Below are 27,148 nucleotides of genomic sequence, written 5' to 3' on the forward strand. Positions count from 1 at the left end.
CGCCTGTACCGACTGGGAGAAATGCAATACAGTTTTTTTTCCTTGACTAAATGAGCTAAAGCACAAACTGCACTATTTGTTTTCTCTAAGCTGACTTTAGTCAGAGCGATTATGATCTCACTTGTGTACAGCCGTGGTTCGGGGTGCCTGACCTCACTCCGTTCCTGACGTATGAATGAACATTTGTGCACATCTGTGTATGCATGTGTTTGTTTGTGTCTGCGTCCAAAGAGTATTTCTCACGGCTCTCCCAGCCGAGCCGAATAGCAATTGGTGAATTGGCTGTCTGTTTTCCTCTATCTGAGAGCCGAGGCCTCTCACACGCGCAGCCACACTGGCAACGGGAACCCCTGTGGAGTAGAGTACCATGACCCCTCTCTGTATTACTGACTGCTGCATCAATGAAGGGAAGCAGCAGGCTCCCTGTGGGATAACCATGAACTGCAATCGCACAGCTTGAAAAACAAAAAAAAACTGTTTACATTATCATGATACAGAACATCTGGCAGCATTTATAGTGTACAGGGCGCATTTGCAAGGCTTTGATATGTCGTGAAAGCAAACATGAGCACAGGAGTGTTTGGGTTTACTCTCTGTTTTTTTAAATTTATGGTGTCACAGTTCAGGTTTGTGCCCAATGATTCCAGACCCTGCTTCCTCATCCTCTTGTGATTCCCCCGCCCACATCCCCCAGGATTTCGGCGTAAGGAGTTCCGGGGCAAGCTTGCCATTGCCATCACCGCGAACTTCATCAACAGGAACACGTCGGCGGAGGCAAAGGTTGAGGAGATCAGCGGGGTGGCCTTCATCTTCAACCAGAAGTTCTTTCAAGACCTCAGAGAAGCAACAGGTCTGTCACAGCTCCATTCTCCCGCATTACTTCAAGGACTTTATGTCGTTTTCCGCGAGGTACAGTGCCTTGCGAAAGTATTCGGCCCCCTTGAACGTTTCGACCTTTTGCCACATTTCAGGCCTCAAACATAAAGATATAAAACTGTAATTTTTTGTGAAGAATCAACAACAAGTGGGTCCCAATTATGAAGTGGAACGAAATTCATTGGCTATTTCAAACTTTTTTAACAAATAAAAAACTGAAAAAGTGGGCGTGCAAAATTATTCAGCCCCTTTTACTTTCAGTGCAGCAAACTCTCTCCGAAGTTCAGTGAGGATCTCTGAATGATCCAATGTTGACCTAAATGACTAATGATGATAAATAGAATCCACCTGTGTGTAATCAAGTCTCCGTATAAATGCACCTGCTCTGTGATAGTCTCAGAGGTCCGTGTAAAGCGCAGAGAGCATCATGAAGAACAAGGAACACACCAGGCAGGTCCGAGATACTGTTGTGGAGAAGTTTAAAGCCGAGTTGGATACAAAAAGATTTCCCAAGCTTTAAACATCCCAAGGAGCACTGTACGCGATAATATTGAAATGGAAGGAGTATCAGACCACTACAAATCTACGAAGACCCGGCCGTCCCTCTAAACTTTCAGCTCATACAATGAGAAGACTGATCAGAGATGCAGCCAAGAGGGCCCATGATCACTCTGGATGAACTGCAGAGATCTACAGCTGAGGTGGGAGACTCTGTCCATAGGACAACAATCAGTTGTATACTGCACAAATCTGGCCTTTATGGAAGAGTGGCAAGAAGAAAGCCATTTCTTAAAGATATCCATAAAAAGGTGTGCGTTTAAAGTTTGCCCAAAAGCCACCTGGGAGACACACCAAACATGTGGAAGAAGGTGCTGTGGTCAGATGAAACCAAAATTGAACTTTTGGCAACAATGCAAAACGTTATGTTTGGCGTAAAAGCAACACAGCTCATCACCCTGAACACACCATCCCCACTGTCAAACATGGTGGTGGCAGCATCATGGTTTGGGCCTGCTTTTCTTCAGCAGGGAAAGGGAAGATGGTTAAAATTGATGGGAAGATGGATGGAGCCAAATACAGGACCATTCTGGAAGAAAACCTGATGGAGTCTGCAAAAGACCTGAGACTGGGACGGAGATTTGTCTTCCAACAAGACAATGATCCAAAACATAAAGCAAAATCTACAATGGAATGGTTCACAAATAAACATATCCAGGTGTTAGAATGGCCAAGTCAAAGTCCAGACCTGAATCCAATCGAGAATCTGTGGAAAGAACGGAAAACTGCTGTTCACAAACGCTCTCCATCCAACCTCACTGAGCTCGAGCTGTTTTGCAAGGAGGAATGGGCAAAAATGTCAGTCTCTCAATGTGCAAAACTGATAGAGACATACCCCAAGCGACTTACAGCTGTAATCGCAGCAAAAGGTGGTGCTACAAAGTATTAACTTAAGGGGGCTGAATAATTTTGCACGCCCAATATTTCAGTTTTTTATTTGTTTAAAAGGTTTGAAATATCCAATAAATTTCGTTCCACTTCATGATTGTGTCCCACTTGTTGTTGATTCTTCACAAAAAATTACAGTTTTATATCTTTATGTTTGAGGCCTGAAATGTGGCAAAAGGTCAAAACGTTCAAGGGGGCCGAATACTTTCGCAAGGCACTGTAACTGTAAGACGCAACAACTCGGAGATACAGCATAAAAACATTTCTTTGGGATTTGTAAGATCTCCAACTTGTTCCTGTTAGAAGTGAATGCCAAGGGTGAAATAAAGGTAAACCGGGGGAATAAGCTCTCGTTGGAGCACAGTTCTGAATTTGTGAGCTCATCCAATTAAAATGCTTAACATTAGTTGTGATGCCAAGCCTGCCACAGTTTATTGCTGATATGAGGATGTCCCCGGGGCTTCGGCTGTGTGCTCTGAGTCGGGTAATTGCTCCTCTAATGACGACATGACAGGCAGTTATGGCAATAAGGAAAACAATTGTGTTCGGTATATAACAGTACGTCTTTCTCTTGGGCTTTTTAGGTATTGACCTGGAAAACATTGTCTACTACAAGGATGACACGCACTACTTTGTGATGACTGCCAAAAAACAGAGCCTACTGGAGAAAGGAGTCATTCTGCATGTGAGTGATCAAAGCCCAAAACTCAGCTCAGTGTGGTCTGTGCTTGTGTTCGAGAGACAATTGTTGAATCTTAATCTGACTCCGTAGTAGACATAAAGGCTATATGCATGCACAGGCTGACAAAATCAGAAGTCGGAACCCTCTCTTGACTTTTTTTTTGGTCTCACTCTCTTTCATTCTTTTATTCTCTTTCTGCTTTTGCCCAGTATCGGCCTAATGGTCTAACCAAGCCAACAGTGTTCAGGAACAAACTGCCAACTCAAGCACACTCACTGAGCGTTTGTGTCCTTACTATACACGGTAGTTTCCTTTCCCTGGCCACTTTCCACAGGAAACAGGAAATACCTTTTTACATGTCTGTCTTCATGTGCAAAATAGACCTAAAGGTGTTTGTGTGGTGGCTTTTTGCATTCTAAATTCACTTAACAGTCTCTTAAATAGGCATTTTTCCAAAGCTATGCCCAGTCATCATTCTTCAGATAATTTTAGATGGGCGTGCAAGTCTGTGTGTGTGTTTTTATAGTGAGCTGATGACTGAGGGGGATTTGGAGTATGTAGGCATTTGTTAATGAAAAGTCATAATTTACTGGTGTAGTAACCGCTGGAAGTCCCCTTTTAATACAAAGTCGTAGGCAGATCCTTTTATAGCAATGAAATTCACTGTGTCCTGCCCCTTGGAAATGGATAGAGGAAGGGTGGAAGGGATGGCAGAGGGGAGGTGGGTTCACACAGTTCAAGGCAGCTCTGCAAATCCGAAAACAACAGTCATTCATATCTTCCACTACTTTGCCCCTTCCCCTCACCCACCATCACCACCACCAGCCTGGCATTGGACAACCAGGGCGCTTGAAGGTGGAAGAATGTGCCTCTCACCGCCCTCTGTGAAAACATGTCACTCTGAAAGCATGCAGTGATTTGATGCTACATGTTGGAGGGACTTGTGAACTGCACATTTATTCCACTGCAAGTGCTTGGACGTCTTTGTAGCGCAGTGAAGTCTCAAAGGGGTTATCAACTTCAAATTGTTGCTCAGTTTACACAATGCCACTATTGCCAAATGGCATATATCCCTGTCACAAAAATACACTTTTTTTAATATCACTTATTTTGTTAGCTTTCAGTAACCCTTCCACACAATACTGTATCGATTTTCAAAAAGGCAACATCAATTTCTTCTATCAGCTGGAATTAGTTGGCCCATTCTCCTCTGACCTCTAGCATCAACAAGGCATTTTTGCCCCCCAGGACTGCCGCATACTGGATGTTTTTTCCTTTTTCAGACAATTCTTTGTAAACCCTAGAAATGGTTGTGCGTGAAAATTCCAGTAACTGAGCAGATTGGGAAATACTCAGACCAGGCCGTCTGGCACCAACAACCATGCCACGCTCAAAGTTGCTTAGATCACCTTTCTTTCCCATTCTGACATTCATTTTGGATTTCAGGAGATTGTCTAGACCTGGACCACACCCCTAAATGCATATAATAATAACAACAACAACAACAACAACAATAAATTGAATTTATATAGCGCTTTTCACGAACTCAAAGTCTCTTTACAGGGCAGGTAGATAATAAAAACAATGCAAAACAAAACAAACTTTAGGCACATATGAAAAGGGAGAGGGGCGTGGGGCTACGGATAGGCAGAGGTGAAGAGATGGGTCTTGAGGCGGGACTGGAAGATAGTGAGGGACTCAGAGGTGCGGATCTCTTGGGGGAGGGAGTTCCAGAGCCTGGGAGCTGCCCTGGAGAAGGCTCTGTCCCCAAAACTGCTGAGGTTGGACTTGTGGATGCAGAGGAGACCTGCTGAGGTGGATCTGAGGGACCGTGAGGGTTGGTACGGGGAGAGGAGGTCAGTGAGGTATGAGGAGGCCAGATGGTGGAGGGCTTTCTAGGTGAGGACCAGGTTTTTGTAGGTTATCCGGTGGGAGATTGGAAGCCAGTGGAGTTGTTTTAGGACTGGAGTGATGTGGTGCCAGGATTTGGAGCGGGTGATGAGTCTGGTGGCTGCGTTCTGGACCAGTTGGAGTCGTTTGATGTAGGTAGAGCTGATGCCAAGGAGAAGTGAGTTACAGTAGTCCAGTCGGGAGGAGATGAAGGCGTGAATGAGTCTTTTGCAGCCAGGGGGGGGTCTGATTTTGGCAATGTTGCGGAGGTGAAAGGAGGTTTTAATGATATGACAGATGTGGGGTTCAAGGGAGAGGGTGGAATCAAAGATCATGCCAAGGTTGCATGCCTGGGGAGATAATGGCGCCGTTGATGGTGAGAGTGGGGTTATTGATATTGCTGAGTGTGGATTTGGAGCCTATGAGGAGGAATTCGGTTTTATCGCTGTTGAGTTTGAGGAAGTTGTATTGCATCCAGGTTTTAATAGCTGACAGACAGGAGTTGATTTGGGAGAGGGGAGGATTTTGGGGGGATTTGGTGCTGAGGTAGATCTGGGTGTCATCGGCGTAACAGTGGAAGTCCAGGTTGAAGTGGCGGAGTATCTGACCAAGGGGGAGGATGTAGATGATGAAGAGGAGGGGGCAGAGTAGTGAGCCTTGGGGAACACCTTGAGTGACTGTGGCTGTGGCAGAGGTGTGGTTATGGAGAGAGATGAAGTGGGATCTGTTGGAAAGGTAGGAGGGGAGCCAGCTGAGTGCAGTACCTTCAATACCGAGGTGAGTTTTTTTGAGTCTGGTGAGCAGGATGTTATGGCTCACGATATCGAAGGCTGCACTCGGGTCGAGGAGGATAAGGATGTTGAGGGAACCGGTGTCAGCAGAGGTGAGTAGGTCGTTGAGGACTTTGAGGAGAGCGGTTTCTGTGCTGGAGGGGGCGAAAACCAGATTGGACAGATTCAAATTGGTTATTGGCATGAAGATGAGTTTGGAGTTGTGAGGTGACTATACTGTAGCAGTTCCGCTGCTGTAAACCTCTGTTCACAGATAACCACAAACACACGGGAAGGAATATTTGCCACAGCTCTTTATTTGATGATCGCATCAGCAATGAAAAAACACAATCCGTCCGGAGCTCCCTCGCTCCCACTTGGCCTGAGGCTCTCGGTCGCGAGGGCAAAACTTTGCGTTGTCCGGCCCACCACACAGCATCCACGTCTCCTCTCCCACAGTCGGCCAACAAAAGCTTGCTCCGGCTCACTACTGCTTTAAAGGGAGAGCATGATTAGACAACTCACTGCAGCTGTAAAAATCAGTCCCTCCCTGCCTGCTCACCTGAGCGACCACCTCCTCCCCACACCTCCACATACACGTTCCAGGGTTTTAGACCGAAAGGGGAGGTTGGATATTGGGCGGTAGTTGTTGAGGGAGGAGGGATCCAGACCAGTTTTTTTAAGGATTGTGGTGACTTCGGCAGTTTTGAAGGCAGAGGGGACAGTGTGGTGGAGAGCAGGTCAGAGAGATGGTGGGGATCGATAGAGTTGAGGTTGTGGAAGGTGATTTCTCTGAGGAGGCGGGGGCATGGGGTTGGAGAAGGGATGGTGAACCGTATCAGTTTGTGATCAGAGAGGGGAATGATGCATGGATGGAGGTTGAGCACTGGTTTGTTTGTGGAGCAGACCAGGTCGAGGATGTGTCCTTTTTAATGGGTGGGGAATGTGACATGTTGGGTAAGAATGAAGTTGTCCAGTAAGATTAGAATTCTGATGATAGCTTGCAGGTAGAGATGTTCCGATACTGCTCCGGTACTGCCTAAAATGCTGGTATCGGTATCGGGAAGTACTGGAGTTAACGCACCGATCCGATACCACGTAATAAAGCCCTAAACAAAATCTACGTTAAAGTAGTTTATTTATGTTGTTTTTCCGTTATAACTGACTGTCAAACTGGATAGTAAAAGAAAGTTCTGTGGCATTCATTGTTTGTGTTTGTTGATGTTTCACAAAGAGTTTAACCTGAGCCAGACCGACAACAAAGATAGAAATCATATCACATCCATACAGGGATAGCAGTATACAGTTGTTAACATAATAAAATATATGACACACTGGTATCGGATCGGTACTCTGTATCGGCCAATACGCAATTTCAGGTATCAGAATCGGTATCGGGAAGAAAAAAATGGTATCGGACCATCTCTACTTGCAGGTGGGGGAGTCTATGTGGATGTTTAAGTCACCAAGTAGCAGCAAACGTGGAGAGAGAGAGATGATGCTAGTGTAAGGAGTTCAGTAAAATCAGAGAGGAAGGAGGGATTTGGTTTAGGTGGCCGGTAAATGAGGATGACTGTCATGGAGGAAAGGGCTTTGAAGGCGAGATATTCAAACGATGATACTGAGGGGAGGGTGAGTTCTGTGATCCGGAAGTTCTGATTGAAAATGACGGCGAGGCCACCTCCACGGCTGGAGGGGCGGGGTTTGCAGATGTAGTTGTAGACAGGGGGGGATGCTTGGTTGAGGGAGAAGAAGTCGTTGGGTTGTTGCCAGGTTTCGGTGAGAAGAAGGAAGTCCAGAGTGTTGTCGAGGATTAGTTCATGGAGGGCAGGGGCTTTATTGTTGAGCAATCAGGTGTTGAGGAGGGCATGGTGAGAGGGTGGTGGGATGGGGGCAGGCTGGAGAGATCTGAGGTTGTCCCAGTTAGCTAGCTACAGATTGCATGCTAATACCAGGTGTAAATGGGGTCTTCTTTATGTCCAATGTAAATTTGTATTCTATAGTATGAATTGAGGCTAGAGTGTAAGACCATAGCATAAGTGCAACGCGAGACTTGTCCTTGTCTGTAGTTTTCGCACGTAGCTGCCACCAAATTTCTTTATATGCCGCTGTGCTGAGTAAGTCTTGCATCATGGCTAGGTTTAGTTGGAAGACTCTTGCCACTACCTAGAAGTAGACTTTTTCAATTATATATGTCTGGAGAAGTCTGTTTTCTAAGTTTGCATCTAAATGCCACGTCTAATCTGCTCTCTCTTATCCCTCCTGTAGGACTATGCAGACACAGAGCTGCTGCTGTCTAGAGCTAACGTGGACCAGGCTGCCCTGCTGTCTTACGCCAGCGAGGCTGCAGATTTCTCCACCAACCATCAGCTGCCCGCGCTGGACTTTGCCATCAACCACTACGGCCAGCCCGACGTAGCCATGTTCGACTTCACCTGCATGTACGCTTCAGAGAACGCCGCCATGGTGCGCCAACGCAATGGCCACAAGCTGCTGGTGGCGCTTGTGGGCGACAGCCTGTTGGAGGTGAGAGAGACGGCAGAGGTTTAAAAGTGCTCATATTATGCTAATTTTCAGGTTCATAATTGTATTTAGAGGTTATATCAGAATAGGTTTACATGGTTTAATTTTCAAAAAACACCTTATTTTTTGTTGTACTGCACATTGCTGCAGCTCCTCTTTTCACCCTGTGTGTTGAGCTCTCTGTTTTAGCTACAGAGTGAGGCATCACACTTCTGTTCCATCTTTGTTGGGAGTCGCACATGCGCAGTAGCTAGGTCAGAACTACTAGCTAATCCGAAGCGAAGAAGAAGAAGAAGAGTGTGAGAGCGTGCCACGCTAGCACCTAGGCGAGCATTATAATGTGTGTTACAAAGTGACGCATGTTGGTCATGGAAGTAAAGGCTGGACTACAATAGAGCTGTTTGGAGCAGTTTGTGAACAGTGTTTTCTGTTGGAGATTGTAAGTGCCTTTTGGGTAGACTTTGGGCTTTTTCACTTTATAAACATATAGCGTGCACAAAAAAGATATATAACACAATAAAGGAAAGGGGAAAAGCAAAAAAGCATACTATGAGCACTTTAAAGCTTTTCATGACACTACGTTTCTTTAAATCTTGCGTCGCAGCTCTACCCCCCCTTTTATTTATATATATATATATATATCCTTGGTTCTTCTGTGGCCATATTTGGTTGTTGAATGTGGTGTTCGCTGTTGTCTCCAGCCCTTCTGGCCCATGGGCACTGGCATCGCCCGAGGTTTCCTGGCAGCCATGGACTCAGGCTGGATGGTGAAGAGCTGGGCTCAGGAAAAAACCCCTCTCGAGGTTCTGGCTGAGAGGTGAGGGTGTGGAAACACTAAAACACAGGGACTCGTCCTCCTCTTGTACTTGCATTCGCACACACTTGTGCGCACACAGCCACACGTACATATTCTCTCTCTCTTCAAACACACCCTTTTATCTCTAAGTGCTTTACTAGGAAATGTGCCTGTATGTGATTTCAGTCCCACCTCTGCTAGTACTAATGGGATAAGAGGTTCTAATAAGAACCAAATGGAATGTGACTCCTCTATTCTGCAATAACTCTCTGTGCTTTTTGATAACAATGTTAATGTGTTAACTTAAAGGGCTACGCCACCGTTTGTTGAAATAGGGCTTATCACGGTCTCCCCTAGCTGTAGATAGGTGGGCCAACGCATTTTTTGTGCATGCATTGTTTTAGTCCGGTGCAACACCGGCAGTGCCGCCGCTAGTTAGCTTAGCATAGTGAATGGAATCCTATGTTGCCGGTTAGCATGTTGTGAGTAAAGTGAGCCAACAAAAGACAAAAAAACAACCTAATTACTTGCACTGAGACAAAACATGCGTTGGCCCACCTATCTACAGCCAGGGTAGACCATGATAAGCCCTATTTCAACAAACGGTGGCGTATTCCTTTAAAGGTGCATCAGGTAAGCCTTATAAAACTAACTTTCTGTCATATATTGCTGAAACTGACCCTATGTTCCAGTAGAACTACATGAAGCAGGTAATTACAAAAAAAAAAAAAATCCAGCTCCTCTGGCTCCACCTACAGCCTGTAGTGCGATTTGCAAAAATACACAGCACTCGCATTCATTCTCCCTTGTGGGGGGAGGGGCTTAGGAGACTGTTTTGGGCTTTAGCAGAAAGGGGGGGAGGGACTGAGAAGTTGTTGATGTTCAAATTTTTTGGCTAAGTCCTGGATCTTCACAATCCTACCTACAGCACCTTTAATCTATTGCCTTACTTACCCCCTATATAGTATCAATAAGACTCTGCTTATATAGTATAGTGCATTGGAAGTTTCATGTTTTCCTGTTTGCCTTAGGGAGAGTATATATCGTCTACTGCCCCAGACCACGCCAGAAAACGTCAGTAAGAACGTCAGTCATTTCAGCGTGGATCCAACCACACGTTACCCCAACATTAGCCTTAACTTCCTCAAGCCCAGCCAGGTGAGTATGACAGCTAACACATCTCAGCTGCCATCTATTATAGGCAAGACACAACATTTTTCTTCATGCAATGCAGTGTGCTTGGCATTTCAGATATGTAATACATATGTGTATGTTGCAGGTGAGGCACCTCTGCGACACAGGGGAGTCCAGGGAAGTGCACATTGAAATTGAGAATGTGATCAACTCGTCAACACCCAAGTTGGCCAGGAATGGTTGTTATCTTTTTTACATGCTTTATTAAACTGGTTAAGTAGTGGAAAAAATGTTCTTTAATGTGCTGATTGATCAGTGTAGAATTTTGCTGCAATCACTGTTGCTGAAATGTAATAATGAACTATTTTCACTCTAGACAATTGCCTGCTTGCCAAGCAGTTGCAAGGTAACACAATGTCCAAATGCATGGTGTTGCTTTTTTTTTTTCTTCAGGGATTCCTAATAGCTTAAACAGTTCCCCTGCGATGTACTTATGAATGAATGATGTGAAATGAAAACGTTGAATGGTGGAACTTGTGGATGGACTGATTGCAGCCTCTGAAATGAACTCTGCGTGTACTAGCTTGGTCATCTCATTCGAGCTCCATGGTTTTATTCAACGGTTTTATTTAATGTCCGTTCAAGCTGTTTTAAAGTTATTTCCTGTGAGTTCTGCATCCTCTCCTAACCTTTCATGTGCATCCCTTGTACTCCTTTTTAAAATGTCCTCATGGTTCGTAATACTTCCTCATTGGCTGGTTAAAACTGGTACTAACATGGATAATGACGCCACGGATGAGAAAACTCTTATGATCCAATGCCTGACCAAGGCCATGAGATTGCCCAGCAAGAGATGTGTAGTGCTGCCATAAATAGATTTCCATTTCTTTCAATGTTTAATCCAGATTTTGTTCAACGTTCTGTCTTAACGTCAAGCCTTTCATCTTCTCTTTCCGCCACCCCAGAATCCATAGCTCGATCCAGTAAGCTGCTGAACTGGTGCCAGAGACAAACGGAGGGATACAGGAATGTTAATGTAACAGACCTTACGATGTCTTGGAAGAGCGGTCTGGCCCTGTGCGCCCTCATTGACCGATACAGACCGGACCTCATGTGAGTATCTGAATGAAATAACATGCAGAACACACACCACAAAGAGCACAGATTAATCCATCTGTATAAGAAGGGGAGGGGGGGGGGGGGATTTTCCCCTTTCTGGTCTACATATCCCTGCCTTAGCACAATTATTTTTATCCCTGGTGGGGACAAAATGTATCCCCTCCCCCTCAAAGGGATCAATGCTACTTCACCAATGGACCATATACTGTATTATATACCCAAAATAGAAATATTTTAAACTAGTATTTTAAAAAGGTAAAGCGCTGTAACGTGAGCTAGCAATAGAACGATTAAAATCCGAGCAGCAGTTGCTGGTTGTATTTAGCCAGTTATGGAGCTCCGGGACGCCGGCTACCAGCGGCGGTTGTTTAGCCGCTGACAGGTGACTGCGAGCCGGCTACAGGCACCGCCAGATGACGGTCCTTTCAGGGGCCGCGGTAGTCGAGTTTAGCCAGAAAAAGTGAGCGTCTCGCGGCGAACAGTTAAGTTTAGGCACCAAAACGACTCTTACAGTTTCGGAAAAAGATGGTGGTTTGGATTAAAACACTCCTGAGGAACGAACTGGGTGAAAGTCTTTTTTGTTTTTTCGCCACGAAGTGACCTCAGCTCTCCGACTTGAAAGCGCTGGGGTTTATGTTGACACCACGAGGTGCTATGTCACTTTTGAGATTATTTTCTATTGAATATTGAAGTGCATAAATAAGTGTTTTGGCGTGTTTGGCAAAGTGGGATAGAAAGGGGATTTACAAAGGTGCTCTAAGTGATGTCACACGTTTAGGCTACGAGTTTTTTGTCACATACAGCAAACGTCTCCTCACTATCCGCTAGCTGCCTGTCCCCTGAACACACTGTAACAAAAAAAACAAAAAACAATAACCGACAAGAAGGATTTGGGGCTGGGGGCTGGAGGGGGGGGGGGGTTAGTGCGCGGAAGGGAGAGGACTGGATGAGGAGGAGGGAGGGGCGAGCTAGCCTCCATTTTGTTTGACAGATACTTTGAACGTCAACAAGAAGTGACATCACCCGACATCGCTGAGAGCACCTTTTAATTCATGCATGCTTTGTTTTGTTGTGCAAGATCAAAAATTAAATTTTTTTTCACAAATCGCACCCTGTGTATAAGTAAACATTTGTCAACTGTGCAAAGCGTATCCCTTTATGGTTAGAGTGAAAGGGTTTAAACAGCTGCTGTGCCTGGAATGACTGGCCTGCTGTGTTTATGTGAGTTTGTTGGTTGCCAGTGATGTTTATTGTCTGGTTGGGACCTTGGTTTTCAGTTTTACATCACTGTAAATGGGTTGACAGCTACCAGTCATAATGGCCTCTTGGGTCCCTTAAGGGAGCCCTCCTCACATCCCGGCTTTTTCTCCCATACACACACACACACACACACACACACACACACACACACACACACACACACACACACACACACACACACACACACACACACACACAAACACACACACCCTCCTTATCCTTACACACTCTTTAAACAACACGTTCTCCATCCACATTGTCTAATGTAGTTTTGTTACCCTCTGGAGGCAACGTGGCAATTAACATTATAAGCTATTAGTGTCTGTGCTTGACCTTTACCAAGTAGTGTAGCAGTTGTGCTCTGCTGCCTTTGATGATGGGAGGGGGTGGAGCGATGGGTGGGAGCGATGGGTGGGAGCGATGGGTGGGAGCGATGGGTGGGAGTGATGGGTGGATGTACCTTGGGAAAACTGCGTTCACATGTACGCATGTACAAGACGGACGGATGGAGTGGAGGCTCCACTCTGTGCCTGATGTTCTAATGCTAATGCTTTTAAATGGACTTTATGTGCAGTTGAGATGTATTGATGACCCATCTTAATGGTATTTTCGGCCGCAGTGTAATGACATTTACAGTAATGCTTTCCACAACATGTACAGTAGCGTGTACAGAAATGCTTGTTCATTAGTGTTTAATGCAGGCTCAGTTTCAGTTCATTTCCATTATATCCACGGCTGCTGAATAGTTGTGGTCGAAAAATATAGATTTGTTCCCTCTTACTCTCCCTGATTTTTGCTGATTTATCACAAACTGAGGCGGATATTTGGTATGCTCTTCATTGATTTGGTATGCAAGATAAAGAATCCTCATCAGCCATGTCAGAGTAATTGCGTAAATCCGTATTCATCACATTGTGCATCAGGAGATCAGCTAATCATGAGATTTGGATTGTATTAAAGAAATTCAAAGCTACATATAATAATCAATCTTATTGATATTAATGATGAAATGTGTAATGTGAAAGGGGTTTCTTGTAGTGACTAACCCACAGAGTTACACCTCAGCTCTGCAGTTTCTCTCAGCTCTACGGAGTTTTAAAGCATCGGTCAGCTCATTGTTCCGGTATCACAGCCCACAATGGTTTTGTTTAACTCTTACTTTGCTCATAGCGTTGTTTCCAGCTAGAGCGGTGATCGGGCTGCATTTTTCTGTCCGAGCCCGGCCCGCGTCCGATACTAATGACACATGTACGTTTGTTTGTGTGGAAAGCCCGCTTTTATTAAGCAACTGTAGGAAATGCATTCGGAAATGTCAACAGATGAGCGTATCAGCGCACACGGGGCAACAAGCGCACGTTAATACAGGCGCGTAAAAGAGGCGCACTGATGTGACCGAGCCCGACACGAACCCGAACATCATTTGTAAATATCTGTCCGAACCCGGCCCGGCTCGTCGGGTCCCTTCGGGCTTGGGTCGGGTATCCATCATCTATTTCCAGCCACAGCAGGCAGCTGATTTTAGAGAAAAAAACCTCTAAAATCCAACAATATGCTAGCAGACAGACAAAGTTAGCAACTAGCTGGTGAACATGGTGCAGCTTTTATCAGCTAAACATCCAGATGTTTCCATCAGGAGTTGGCAGAGAGCAAAGCAGGACTCGAGAGAGTTCTTTTTTTTCAGGTGGTCAGAAACATCCTTTTCAAAAGAACCGTGATATTGTAATGATACTGTTGCTCTGTATATGTTGGATTTGTAAATAAGCTGTTTGCTAATATATTACCATATCAACTTGGTGACACCATGTCAGTGTTGTGTCCGGTTTGTTTCTGCTGCCCCCAAAAGGCCAGAGAAATCCCACCTTAGTACACCTAAAGTACACCTTCATGTCTCCTACTGCAATATTCAAACACAGTATATATCTTGTAATACAGTTATGGGGTTCAAATGAAATCTATTCACCTCTCAATCACAAAGTAGGTCAGGCTTCAAAATGGCAGTCGATGAAGAATTCTAATGCAAAAGTCACATCTTTTTCAATCAAAAAAAAAAAAAAAAAAGAATTATTGTCAGATGTATGTTGTCCGCCAAATTCCACTACTAAAACCTAAAAGTCATCTAATTTGATGTCAAAAATCAACAAAATTAAGTTGTGAATGATCATCCTCTATGTGTGTATTTGTGTTACATTTACAGGGGCAGATTTAAGACGATTGAGATTAATGCTTATTGGTTTATGATTAGCTTTTTCTATTTGTCCCTTATCTTTGTCATCGCATTCGCCGCACCTATCCTGTCCCGTCTCATTCTCTCTTTTGTTGTCTTGCTCTCGCCCTCAGTGACTTTGATTCCCTGGACGAGCGAGACCAGGAGAAGAACAACCAGTTGGGTTTCGACGTGGCGGAGAGGGAATTTGGCATTTCGCCCTGCATGACTGGCAAGGAGATGTCGTCTGTGGTGGAGCCAGACAAACTCTCCATGGTCATGTACCTCAGCCAGTTCTATGAGATGTTTAAGGACACAGTGCCACCCGGAGGTGAGAGCGGGTGATACAGTAGGGCTGCTTGCTTCTGTAATCTGGTTTTGTGAGGTGTCTGTAATTACAGAAGTAAGATGCTTTGAAAACATAATTACCCATAATACTGGGAGGATTTCAAAGTCCATTTTTGTGTGTTTTTTTTTTTTTTGTGGATTTCTGTTCAGATAACCACAACTTGAGTCCTGAGGAGAAGGCAGCACTGATATCCAGCACCAAATCTCCCATCTCCTTCCTCAGCAAACTTGGTCAGAGCATAGCAATATCCAGGAAACGAAATCCGAAGGTCGGTGTCTTAGAAATACCTGTTAGCACCCCTTGATTTGTCCTAAAATGTCAAAAATTGAACTTTATGTGTATTGTTTTAGTAGGAGTGAAAATAACTCATGATGTGTCATCAGCAGGACAAAAAAGAGAAGGATGTGGACAGTTTGGGGAAGAGAAGGAAAACCAGCCAGTCTGAAGATGTGAGTAATTCTGACAACAAACTCGTCTCAGATTTTGTGCTCGTGGTTATTTTTTTTTTTTGAACAGCCTATCCGACCAGAACAGACTTTTAATGAATCCCTCTAGACTGCGACTGCAGCAGGCAAACCGATTTGACTGTTTTTTTTTTTCTCCTTTCTCACAGGAGGAGGTATCCAGGACCGGTCGTGACGACAGGCCGCCCGTCACGGCCGTCCTGTCGGAGAGAAAAATGGACTCCTGCGCCGCGGGGAACCACAACAAAGTCAAAGTCATGGCCACCCAGCTGCTCGCCAAGTTTGAGGAGAACGCGCCGCAGCCTACGGGACTCAAACGGCAGGTATGGAGGAAGTCGCGTGGTTCATTTTGTGTGCTTTCCACTAGGAGGAAAAGATTAACCAACCAAACTTGGTCAAACTTTCTGGACATCGTGGGAGTTCAGATTATTTCTGCACACTCATTGTGGTTAGTTTTTTTTCTTTTCTTCCTACGATGAACATTTTTGATGAACATGTAGATTTCACGCTGTGTGTGACAGGGCCCCCTCTGGTCTCATGATTGACAAGCTGTAGGCCACTGTATTAATGAGCTGAGGTCCAGAATGCTAATATTGGTCAGGCTGGGTATTGTTCCTGCGTCATGTAGGACGGCCTCACAATGCTGACCGGGCCTGGAGGGCTCGGGTGAGTTGGTTCACAGGGCTTTGGCTCGCTTGCCACTGAGAGTGGGAGGGGAGGAGTGGGCTACGCGAACACTAGACCGTATTGTTGATGGAGAGAAAGACAGCGCTCAACTGTTGCTGCTGTCTTGTAACTGTGTCTCGGAATAGCTACTTCTCATTTTCTTTTATTTATTTATTTTTCATGTAAAAGCTTCTGTTTGTGTATCGCTTTGGCCATCAGGAGCCTGTGAAAATAGCTGATTCGATGATTATGTTAATACAAAACTTAACTTACAAAACTTTTGGTTTGTGGAGAAGACCTTTGAGTATTTATAAAGGCTGAATAGTGGAGCAGTTGCACTTTAAGTACACTGTTTGTGCATTTCCTCTCTTTCCATTCATTATTGATGTACATTCTGCATGGCATTTACTGTTTAATTATATCTTAAGTGCTGTTATAAATACTACCCAAGTCTCTCAGCATGATAGTCTTATGACTCTGTCATTTCCTTTTATTAGTTTTGAACACGCATTATATTTTCCAACCACTGTGACTCCATCCACCCATGATTCACTTCCTTCTCTCTGTTTTCTTTTCTCTCTCCTTGCTTCCACTTCCCGTCATGGACTATTTCATGATGCCTTGCGTGGTTATTCGGGCCTCTTGCTGGCCACGCTCGCTGTCACTCATCTTTATCTGACAACAAAGGGGGAGTCTCTGCCCAACCTGGACTGCCTTTCGCCCCTTATCCCGCCCAAAACCCCTTTGAATGAGCCGGTGCGCCTTGCACCTGTCCCAGCATGGAGAAAGGTAAAGAGTGGAACCGCCCCCACCTTATCCCCATAGAGACTAACAACTAGGCTGACCTTCTAAACCGTATGTCCCTGTGGTGTGCCATAGTGGGGAAAGCTGCTTTGTGCTGACCTGTACTAGTCTGAGCCTCACCTTCTCTGTAGACCGTGTGCTGATCTGTTGCGTGAGATTGGGAGGAATTAACTCAATAGCTCTAGTTGTGTGGTTAGCGAGAGTGTGTGAGTGTTTTTAACTTCTCAGTCAAATAGCTGTGTCTGCGTGCGTGCATAAGTGCATGCGTGTTTGTGTGAGAGACGCACGAGTGCGGCGCCTTCATGGTCTCTCCTCCTTGCTTCTCCTGTCCTGCTTCAGAGACGCACACAGCAGCAGGAGCAGCTGAGCATTCGCTACAAAGAAATGATCAAGTGTCAGACACTGCCTAACAGAGGGGAGCAGGTATGGTTAGCTACGCTGGCCTGCTAGTCCTCCAACTCCTTTCACATCCCGTTAAGTCCAGATCCCCCCCCCGCCTCCTCTGCATATGGAAATGGACTGACCTTCAAATCCAGAAGCAAGGGGAAGGGGAAGGTAGCCACACCAAGCCAGACAACGTCTTCTCAGTTCATTATACAAGAAGATCTTTGAAAAGATCCACTGAGAACTAAATAAGTAATAATAAGTAGAATCATAACAATTGTGCGTATCCTTGAGGCCAAACAAAACAGTTGAATACTTTTTCTTTCACATAAAAGATTGGCAAAGCCGTTTACATCCATGTTTGCTCGCCTGGAGTTTTCTTCATCCTGTACATTTCGCTGGTGCATTGTGACCTTGCTAGGCGCGTTGCGGCCACATTCTCGATCAGTGGAATAGTGCAAAAAAAATATGAGGCCAGATTAGGGCTGGGCGATATTGAGAAAATCAAATATCACGATATTTTTGACCAAATACCTCGATATCGATACCACAACGATATTGTAGTGTTGACTATTGGTGCTTTCACTAAATATTTACACAATGAGATTTTGGATAAATGATCAGTAATGTGGATATAATTACTAAGTGGGTAAAGGCAAATAATAGAACAGTTACAACAGTCTGGTAAGGTCAGAAAATGACATCACTTTACTGTAATGCAGCCTTTAAAACCAGGAAAAGGCAATACTTATGCCATATTACGATATTACGATATCCAAAATCTAAGACGATATCTAGTCTCATATCACGATATCGATATAATATTGATATATTGCCCAGCTCTAGGCCAGATTATAGAACAGAAACCGAATGGGTAGTCTCCGTCTATGATGTCTACCTTCCCCCTCTCTCTTGTTACTTTTTTTTCTGCTACTTCTCTATGACCTGAGAGGAGGGCTGCACTACTGCACAACTAATCGCAACTTTATCAAAATCGCAATATGGACTAGTGCAATATCCAAATCGCAGGGGGGGGGGAGGCCGCAATATTTGTTAAAGGCAAAATATGTGTCAAACCATTCTGAATGAAGTATTGTGGTGCAGCAGAGCTGTCCCGGCCTACAAATCATATCCTACAGACTAAAGAAAACGTCTTTGTTTGGTACCGATTCCTCGCAAAATTGAAACTATAATCTTTTTTGTATTACTTTTTTCGTGCAGCCCTACCTGAGAGCTCCAGTACCAGCCCCCCCCCCTCCCCCCCCCGCTATGCTTCTGCTCTCACTGCGGAAGTAGATACAATTAAGCTTGCTATTTTGTTAGCCGCCAGCCTGACTCGTAGGTGTGTTGAATTGTTGTTTACAGAGAAATACGACCCAGTGCTACTCTATATCCACTCCTCCAGCCTCAGTAGAAGACCAGCTGTAGCCGGCTGGCCTGCCTGGTTTTCATCCTGCTTTACTGTTCTCTCATGCGAATAATCCGAGTCAGCGCAGTGAAGTGGCAGCCAGCACCAGTTTTCTCCTGCTGATGCTTATTTTTTTTTTCTTTCGTCTTGTCACTAGATTAAGCATTCACCTCACAGACATTGATTTATAGCTTCAAACTCTCCTCTTTAAATGGATTTAATTCACTGCTGTTCCTAAGTGTCTTCTCACTGCACAGTAAGTCTCTCGCTGCAGAGTAAATTAGTTTAAAGTTGATTGTAAAGACTGGAAATAATCTTGAGAATCCTTTAACTAATCACTTTTCTACACCGTGTATAGGATATCATTATTAAAGCCCCTCTTATATTTTTCTATTAGAACGCTTTCTATATACTGGTCTTTAAAGTTTATATCAAGGTTAATTAAAGCACTAGTGATGTTTTTTCCCATTTTGGAAAATTCTAGCTGACAGCCATTGGGCTGTATTTATATAGTGTTTTATTTTTCCATATACACTTTGTGGGTGGTGTTTTTTTTTTTTTTTTTTCCTTAATGTGTGTGTTAGGCATTGCTAACTAGTGCTTTTAGTGTAAGCGAACCTAAGCAAGTGAAGTGGGACCCCACTAATTCTATTAACCAAACGGATGATTACATTTTTGCTAACGCAAATATCTTTTAGATATAGTTTCCCCTTAGTTTTGCGAGCTTTGGAAAGCATTTTCGTTCACGGGCCTTCTGTGAATGACAAGAATCAGGAGTGTGAAGCATATTCACTCTTACTCGCAATCTCATTTTCATCATCATTCTCTCTCATCATCCTCTGCTGAATCTGCTGTTCCTGCTGTTCCTGTCCCTCATCTCTCAAGGCCAGGAGTGGTGCAGACCAACTGTCCAGCTCGGGCTCTCGCAGCTGCCCAAAGAAAACCATTCTGCTCCCTTCTTCCTCCTCCACTTCCTCGCTCTCTCTTCACTCAGAGGTGACGCACAGTCTGCTGTATCTGTCTTGTTTGTGTCTGTCTATCTCTGCCACAAATCCATGGCAAACCCATCCAGTGTCCCCTTGCACCCACTCCCCTTTTTTTTGTTCTCTGAAAGCATTCTCTTTTTTTTTTTATTATCCGTACTTCAGATTTGACCTCTGCAGTGTGTTGCGTAAATAAAAACAAAACTCAGCGTTTTCCCAAATGAACTTACCAGAGGGATTACAGTGTTGTTTACTTCCCTGCGAGTGGGTAGTGTGGGTCATTATCCGACGAGCTGCTCGTTTTCATGCTGAAGGGTATGCTGTCGGGATGTGACAGCTTGTAAATAAATGTAGACTCAGGGGACCTTGGGTAGTTTTAATTTATTGTCAGGCACTGTCAAAGATTCTGCATGACAAGCTGTTCTCGAACACAATAGTCCACAACTCCTTTTGCAAGAATCTGTTTAAATGCCTCGTGCAAACCAAAGTGTTAATACAGTGTGTGTGTCTGCTCATTTTTGCCTTCAAGCATTTGCGTAAAAGTCCGGAGGAAGAGGAGCTTGAATACTACGAGATGCCTCTAAAATACGGGGTAAATGAGAGATTGCATGGATATGTGTTGAGCTTGTCACCGCTGTTGGTTTTTGGTTGGCATTTTTCTGAGATAAGGGTTTAGTAGGTGTAAACAGACTGCTGTTGAAAGCATCAACCCTTTAGCTACACCCAAGTCATCATCATCCTCATCATCAAGTCTCAATAGAGCTTCCTTGGCAGGAGTGGAAGCTTCCGCACCTGACAGACCCAAGACCCATTCACATACCTGGTATACAGGAGAGGGCGGATCGCCTAATCTCCAGGTTTAAGGGCAAACCTGACAGGCCACCAAAGGTGAACACCGTGCATGGACATTTTATAAGAATATGGTTTCCGATGATGTGTCGTCACGTTTTATTGGGTATATTTCTTAGCCGGCACTGTATGTAAAAAAAAAAAAAAAAAAACGTGCTATTGGTGGCCGTATGCACATCCTACGAAGTCTAATTCAATCTTTCAACTATTCCTCTTTTCCCCCTGGAGCCTAAGAAAAAGCCGTCCCGTTTCTTTTTAGAGCAGTGGCACTTGTCCCGGGACCTGAGTGTGAGTCCTGGTTTACCACTATCCTCTCCTGACTCTTCCAGAAAGGTTAGGTTTTGGTGCTGTGGTGTGATTTTCTAACACATCTCTGAGAAATAACCTCTTATGGAATTTTTTTTTTTTACTTCTGAGAACTTAGTTGAAAGGTCTCTCAAGCTTGTTCAATCCATGTGTATTTATCTCAAGTGTAGTCTGTTGTTTTGCTAGGTATTTCTGCTAGATAGCCTCACTAACTGCAGGGCATTGCTTTTACCCACACAGGCTTACATTACTGCTTGAATTAAAGGCTGACAGCTGGAACTATGAAAACAATGGCTTACAAACCATATGTGGCCTTTGCCAAAATGACAAACTTTTTGGAAAGGAGATTTGTTTTTGGAAACTACCGAAAAGGCAAAGAATAACTACATTTTCCTCCTTGTACATCTCTTTTGTGATTGAATCGTCTATTTCTCTACAGGAGCCAGCAAGGCCTCTACACTCTGATGATGAAATGCCCTTATATGTGCTTAGCATTCAGGAGAGGGCTGAGCAACTTGCCTCTCAGTTTGAGGGCAAGTCAGCCAGACCACAGGTGAAATTTCCCTATTAACATAGAAAGCTGATTAGTAGTCTAATATTTGATTTGATAAAGGAAGACACGTTTTTGGGGAGACTTAGCATGTTGGTCAACTTTACCTTTTTAAGAGTAGAAACCAAAATAATTGTATGTATCCCCAGTAGGTTGTTGGTACTGTTACATTAGCATGTCAACAAAACGCATCATTCGGCTAAACTAGTTATCGTAAGAGGGCAGGATGTAAATAAGAACTCATAATAGCAGTAAAACTAAATGGTAAGTGAATAAATATTTTTTTTATGATGGATACAATTCCACACAAAACAATTAAAGTATCTCTGTTTATGTAGTAAATGGACAAGGGGAGACTTGCATAGCTAACCTTGACCGGAAAGAGATGACTAAAACTATAATATATAATTTGAATGCAGTAGGTAATAATACATTATTTTGCTGAAAGAAATGTAAATATCAACTGTAGAGTTAATATGACATTTCATCTTTTAAACTGTATGAAAGTACAGTTTGTAAAAACCTATGAAGAACTAAGAAATCTTTATTTTAATAGTGCTAGCTGCCAACTCTTACTCAGCAATTTATGCGAACGCGTTAGCATAGAACACAAGAGGGAATAACTTAACAGCTAGCAGAAAATAACCGACCAATTTTGATGTTTGAGTCAAGTTCAGGGAACTTTTTATTGGCACAGGTGCCAAGATAGGAATATCATTAAGGAGAAAGGTACAGTAAAGAACATGGAGGTTACATTGAATTACAATTAGCTAAACTCAGCAAAATATGCTAGCATGTTAGCATAGAAACCCAGATGGAATTAAGCTGACCAACAAGCCGCTCTCCAAACAAAATTTGGTCTAATAGTTTTAATTCAGAAAATAATGTGAAACATTGAAGTTCATACTGGGTTTCTAAATTGTTAAATTAACATTTTGAAAAATGTTTAACTATTTTCCTCTCTCCCTATTTTTTGGTGGAGCCTAAGAAAAAACCCTCACGTTTTTTTATGGAACAATGGCACCTGCCCCGAGACCAGTCTCCTCCTGATTCCCCCCCCTCCACCTCTGACACCTTGAGACAGGTAGTCATTTCACGCCTGGAAGGAATGGAGTGTGGTGACGCTAACACACTGCGCCTGCACTTGGTCTTTCATGAAGCTGCATCATCTTAAGAACAAGTTGCTTTACAGGACTCAAGCACATTTAAGACTTAAGCGTCAAAAGCCAGCTGCTTATTGTGAAAAATTATGAAACTAATTTGCAACCTGTTAATTGTTTTCTGTAGTTGAGTGAGTAAGCAGTCCTTATGACTGTGACTCTATCTGGACAGATATCAAAATATTCTTAGCTGGCGCATGCTTAAACTCAATTACAATTCTCACAGTTATTTTGCCAAGGGAGCCCCTAGTAGTTGTTTTCGATCACAGCATGGCAGCAAAAAAAACTCATCTAGTTAATTCCCATGATGACAAGCACAGTTCCAATTGTGGTGGGATAACAACTTTGCAATGCAGTAGGACTGCTAAGCGTGCTCAGATCTCATCCACAGCAATAGTTTGCAATTCTTCCCGTATAGGGGATGCAATAGCATTTTAATAGATGTTAACCTAATCTGGGTGTAGATTAATCCAGTGTTATAATGGATAATGGATAGTAACAACCCGGATTGAATGGTTCCTCCCTTCCAGCATTCTCTTTTGGTCATATTTATTGTTTGATTAGTAATGTCACACTGCAGTGTGAGGGCCTCTGTGTGTGCATGTGATTTAAAAAATGCATCACCCCTTTATTTGAGTGTGCAAGCATGTGCACTATGAACTGTGATGTTACAGAAGCACAGGTTTACTTAGTAGCTGTCGTCTTTCAAAATGCTGGAATACTTGATCTCTTTTTCTGATGTCCCAAATGCAATAATTGTCTCTGTTGGCAAGTACATACACAGTGGAACTTAGCTATTTGAGCTATATTTGGTTTTGCAGTTAGGTGGGGTTGCCAGCACATCTGACCGCTTGATCAATCCAGCATGGATACATTGCTTTGTCACGTCTAAATGTCCTGTCAGAAACCATTGTCTGTAAGCACTTTTTTTGTTTACGCTCTCCTCTTCCCACTTTTCCAACAGTTTTTTTTTTTTTATATATAATCTCTTTCCTTTTCCATCCATCATTTTCTGATGTTTGTCCACCTGTCTGTCTCCTCTCTTTTCCCCCCGTCTTTATGCTGTTGATAGCGCTATGTAAGGATGTACACAGGCGGAGTTAGCTCATTGGCTGAGCAGATAGCCAGTCAGCTTCAGTCTCAGGAAGACCCTAAGCCCCAACCCGAAAAGAGGGATTTGGTAAGCACGCTCCCCACGCATGGGGTGGAAGGCATGTTTTTGCACAGAACAAAACCTCACTTGCCAATGAGTGTTGTTTCATGCGCTGCTACGTTGTCGATACATTGATGTGTTTGTTTTCTGTCTGTAGTGTGTGTTCGCTCCACAAGTAACAGCTGTTTGGGATACTGTTGTGTTTGTTGATCATTTGCATAGTGATCAGAGATCCCCATTGCCTAGTGACAAATAGCCATTGACTTGCTCTGTTGTGTTGCCTTGGGTTATAAAGTAGCAATACCCAGCATACATTGACAGTGGCCTGGTGTGTGATGTCCACTAAATCTCCTCCCCTCTCCTCTCCTCTCCTCTCCTCTCCTCTCCTCTCCTCTCCTCTCCTCTCCTCTCCTCGACTCAAACTGATCAATGCTCTATCCTTCCACAGGGCTCTCTCAGAAAAGAGTTCCCCGTCAACATCGGTGGCAGTGATGTGTGCTTCTTCTGCCGAAAGCGTGTGTACGTGATGGAGAGGCTAAGCGCGGAGGGGAAGTTCTTCCATCGCAGCTGCTTTAAGTGCGAGTACTGTGGCACCACACTGCGACTGTCCTCCTACGCCTTCGATGTGGAGGATGGTAAGACTAACGTTAAGATGACTTTTTTTTTTTTTTTAAATTGTCGTAAAGTTCATCATCAACTGCAGCCAAAATTAACTTAACTTGTCACACCACACTTAAACCTGGGCTTAACCTGGTTCAAAACCATCTGATTTTTGTTAAACCACTATCTAGACTCTGGCTCCCTCCAGTGGTTGTATAAGAAAAAGAGGCGATGGCAGACAGACAATGCACACCACAATCCCCCACTCTCCAGTGGATACTAGTTCCCGGAGACACTGAGATGAATGAACTGAAATGAACACACACTGCACCAAGTTTCATCAGGCGTGTCTATATATATATATATATATATATATATATATATATATTATTATTTTTTTTTTTGTTGGTACAAACAAACACGTATGCCCTCAGAATAATTTGAAATATGCTTTAACTCCTTCTGGCTTTTAAGATGTAAATCTCAAAGACACATTTACATTACCTTGACCCCAGAGCCGAGTGCAGTCTCATGATTCCATATTATTCCTCTTTGGGACGTGTCTATTGTGCTCCCGGACAGGCAGCAGATTGTTTATTGAGACAGTAGCTGTTTTTCAGAGTTTGCCGTGGGACTTAAACCCACTGATGGTCTGAACTGAGACAGAAAGGAAGATCTTTTTTTTTATTGTAAACGACAAACACACATTCAACTTCTGCACAAGAGATGAAGCTTATTGACTCTCTGAGGTAAAAACAACAGAATATGCAGTGTCTATATATTTTATTTATGCATTCAATTCATTTGCTGTCTGTCTCTTTTATCCTGCAGGGAAATTTTACTGCAAGCCCCACTTCTGTTACCGTCTGTCTGGCTATGCACAGAGAAAGAGGCCTGCTCCCTCCCCAGCTCCAGTCACTGCTAAGGTACCTGCTTTTGTTCACTAGTTAAAATCCTGGAGGAAATCCGGAATTTGGCTGGCATAAAAATGAAGAGATTAATTGTTTGGTTTATCTTCAAAATGCAGTGCTAAGGTAGGGACACAAGGGGCTAACATTTGGGAATGCGGAGTAGCGTTTTGAGTAGGGCAACTTTGCTGTGGTTGATGTCGTCTGTCTTTTGCAGGAGAACCAGGCGCCCCAAACTCCTACGGCGACCGTTGATGCCCCCGGAAGGGCGATTGCAGCGGCAGCCCCCTCGGCTGAGCTCCAGCCCTCAGGTACCCCACTTTCCTCTCTTGCTGTGGTGGCTGCGCCCTGCCGTCTGGTCAGGGGCGTGGGAGTCCCGCTGCGTACCCTCTGCCGCACGCTCTCCTGGACCTGCCACCAGGTGGCACACAACCCCCTAGACTCTCCCTTCCTGTGTACCTACTGCATCTACCTCTTCTGCTGTTTCACCATCAATGTCCTGCTCAACCTCTTCTAGCATGACTCTCTTGTTCCTCCTCCTTTTTCCTTCCTTGCCAACTAACGCCTGTGGGATTGTATAGATCTAGCCGACTGAGCCTGCAGAGTGATCATGTAAATCGTGTGATTCCTTGTCTCAGTGATTGATTGATTGATTGATTGATTGATTGCTTTCTTGAAGATGCAGCATTCGTTCCATCTCTTAGCAGCCATTTTATGCCTTTTGATTGTCCCAGGCGGTTAAGCAGCCCTCTGGCAGCGTCATTTTTTGGAAATGAATGGTGCATCTTCAAATTTCTTTTCTCTTGGCTTGGTAATTTGAAAAAAAAAAAAAAAGAGTTGGACAGAGTTTCTTCTGGTCAGCTCTCCAGGCAGCAATTTTAACTATTCGTAACCCTCTTCTTGTTCTAATTTTATCATAACATGTGGCAGTAATGTGCCAGCTTTCTTACTCAAAATGTCAATTAAAATTGGCATATTGCAATACATTTATACGATCTAAGTTAATTACGTGAATAAGATTTTTGCCTGTCTGTGTTTGAATGAAGAGCCAAGCTTTATTCTGTTGTGATTGTAACCTCTAGTGGCCTGTGAATGCTTTCTTTTAGCTCTACCTCCTCCTGTGTGATGTGTTTCTTTTAGTGCCTGCTTTGTGATGTGTTCCTTTCTCTCTGGAAGCTGTTTTGCACCTACAGCTTCCCTCTTACTGAAACTCCCCGTACTGTGATGAAGTGCCTGGATCAGTGCTTTTGTGAGCTTTACCTTTCCCCCTCCTATCAGAGCAGCTTAAAACTGAGAGCTCTTCTAGTGCTTGAATTAGTGCCTTGTGATTGTGAATTTCCACTCCTCTGCCAGACCTTCTCGGCCGCCCTGTCCTCCTGCCTCCCTCAGCCTCTAACCCGACAGATTGCTGCTAAAACACACTTGTGTTTGCCTAAAGGAACACGCTGACTTATTGGGACTTTAGCTTATTCACCGTAACCCCCCAGAGTTAGATAAGTCCATAAGTACCCGTCTCATCTCCGTGCGTGTCGTAACTCTGTCTGACGCCCCCACCGCTAGCCTAGCTTAGCACAGATCCTGGAGGTAACTGGCTCCATCTAGCCTACTGCTCCCAATAAGTGACAAAATAACGCCAACATGTTCCTATATACATGTTGTGATTGTATAGTCACAGCGTGTACAAATAACAAGGTCACATGAGACACCAAGACGCCATCTTCTAACCGTATACATACTGGGAACTATATTCTCAGAAAGGCGAAGCACTGCTACTTCTGCTACTTGGGCGGAGTGATTTGCTCGCAGCACCTGAGAAGCCCCGTGGCGAGGAGCAGAGAGTTCGCCTGGAGTTCGCTCAGAGTTGG

General features: G+C 44.0%; 1 protein-coding gene across 26 annotated transcripts in view; it reads left to right on the top strand.

Annotated features, from left to right (window-relative positions):
- The window catches only part of mical3a (microtubule associated monooxygenase, calponin and LIM domain containing 3a), a 123,133-nt gene that overhangs the window by 61,545 nt on the left and 34,440 nt on the right, over window positions 1-27,148 (top strand). For 12 of the 26 annotated variants that reach the window (XM_039809596.1, XM_039809598.1, XM_039809595.1 and 9 more), the window contains exons 6-29: window positions 695-850; window positions 2,907-3,007; window positions 7,933-8,190; window positions 8,889-9,004; window positions 10,015-10,141; window positions 10,263-10,356; window positions 10,494-10,523; window positions 11,083-11,230; window positions 14,834-15,030; window positions 15,198-15,316; window positions 15,432-15,497; window positions 15,662-15,835; window positions 16,866-16,967; window positions 17,322-17,405; window positions 19,660-19,770; window positions 20,287-20,349; window positions 20,532-20,645; window positions 20,835-20,939; window positions 21,352-21,465; window positions 22,445-22,546; window positions 23,695-23,802; window positions 24,224-24,410; window positions 25,207-25,301; window positions 25,501-25,594. In XM_039809596.1, coding sequence (XP_039665530.1) covers window positions 695-850; window positions 2,907-3,007; window positions 7,933-8,190; window positions 8,889-9,004; window positions 10,015-10,141; window positions 10,263-10,356; window positions 10,494-10,523; window positions 11,083-11,230; window positions 14,834-15,030; window positions 15,198-15,316; window positions 15,432-15,497; window positions 15,662-15,835; window positions 16,866-16,967; window positions 17,322-17,405; window positions 19,660-19,770; window positions 20,287-20,349; window positions 20,532-20,645; window positions 20,835-20,939; window positions 21,352-21,465; window positions 22,445-22,546; window positions 23,695-23,802; window positions 24,224-24,410; window positions 25,207-25,301; window positions 25,501-25,594 — 2,865 coding nt within the window. The remainder of the gene's footprint in view (window positions 1-694; window positions 851-2,906; window positions 3,008-7,932; window positions 8,191-8,888; window positions 9,005-10,014; window positions 10,142-10,262; window positions 10,357-10,493; window positions 10,524-11,082; window positions 11,231-14,833; window positions 15,031-15,197; window positions 15,317-15,431; window positions 15,498-15,661; window positions 15,836-16,865; window positions 16,968-17,321; window positions 17,406-19,659; window positions 19,771-20,286; window positions 20,350-20,531; window positions 20,646-20,834; window positions 20,940-21,351; window positions 21,466-22,444; window positions 22,547-23,694; window positions 23,803-24,223; window positions 24,411-25,206; window positions 25,302-25,500; window positions 25,595-27,148) is intronic. The other 14 variants (XM_039809622.1, XM_039809621.1, XM_039809599.1 and 11 more) reach the window with 13 other exon arrangements.

Source organism: Perca fluviatilis, chromosome 8 (genome assembly GCF_010015445.1).
Source record: "Perca fluviatilis chromosome 8, GENO_Pfluv_1.0, whole genome shotgun sequence".
In the NCBI taxonomy this organism is placed as follows: domain Eukaryota; kingdom Metazoa; phylum Chordata; class Actinopteri; order Perciformes; family Percidae; genus Perca; species Perca fluviatilis.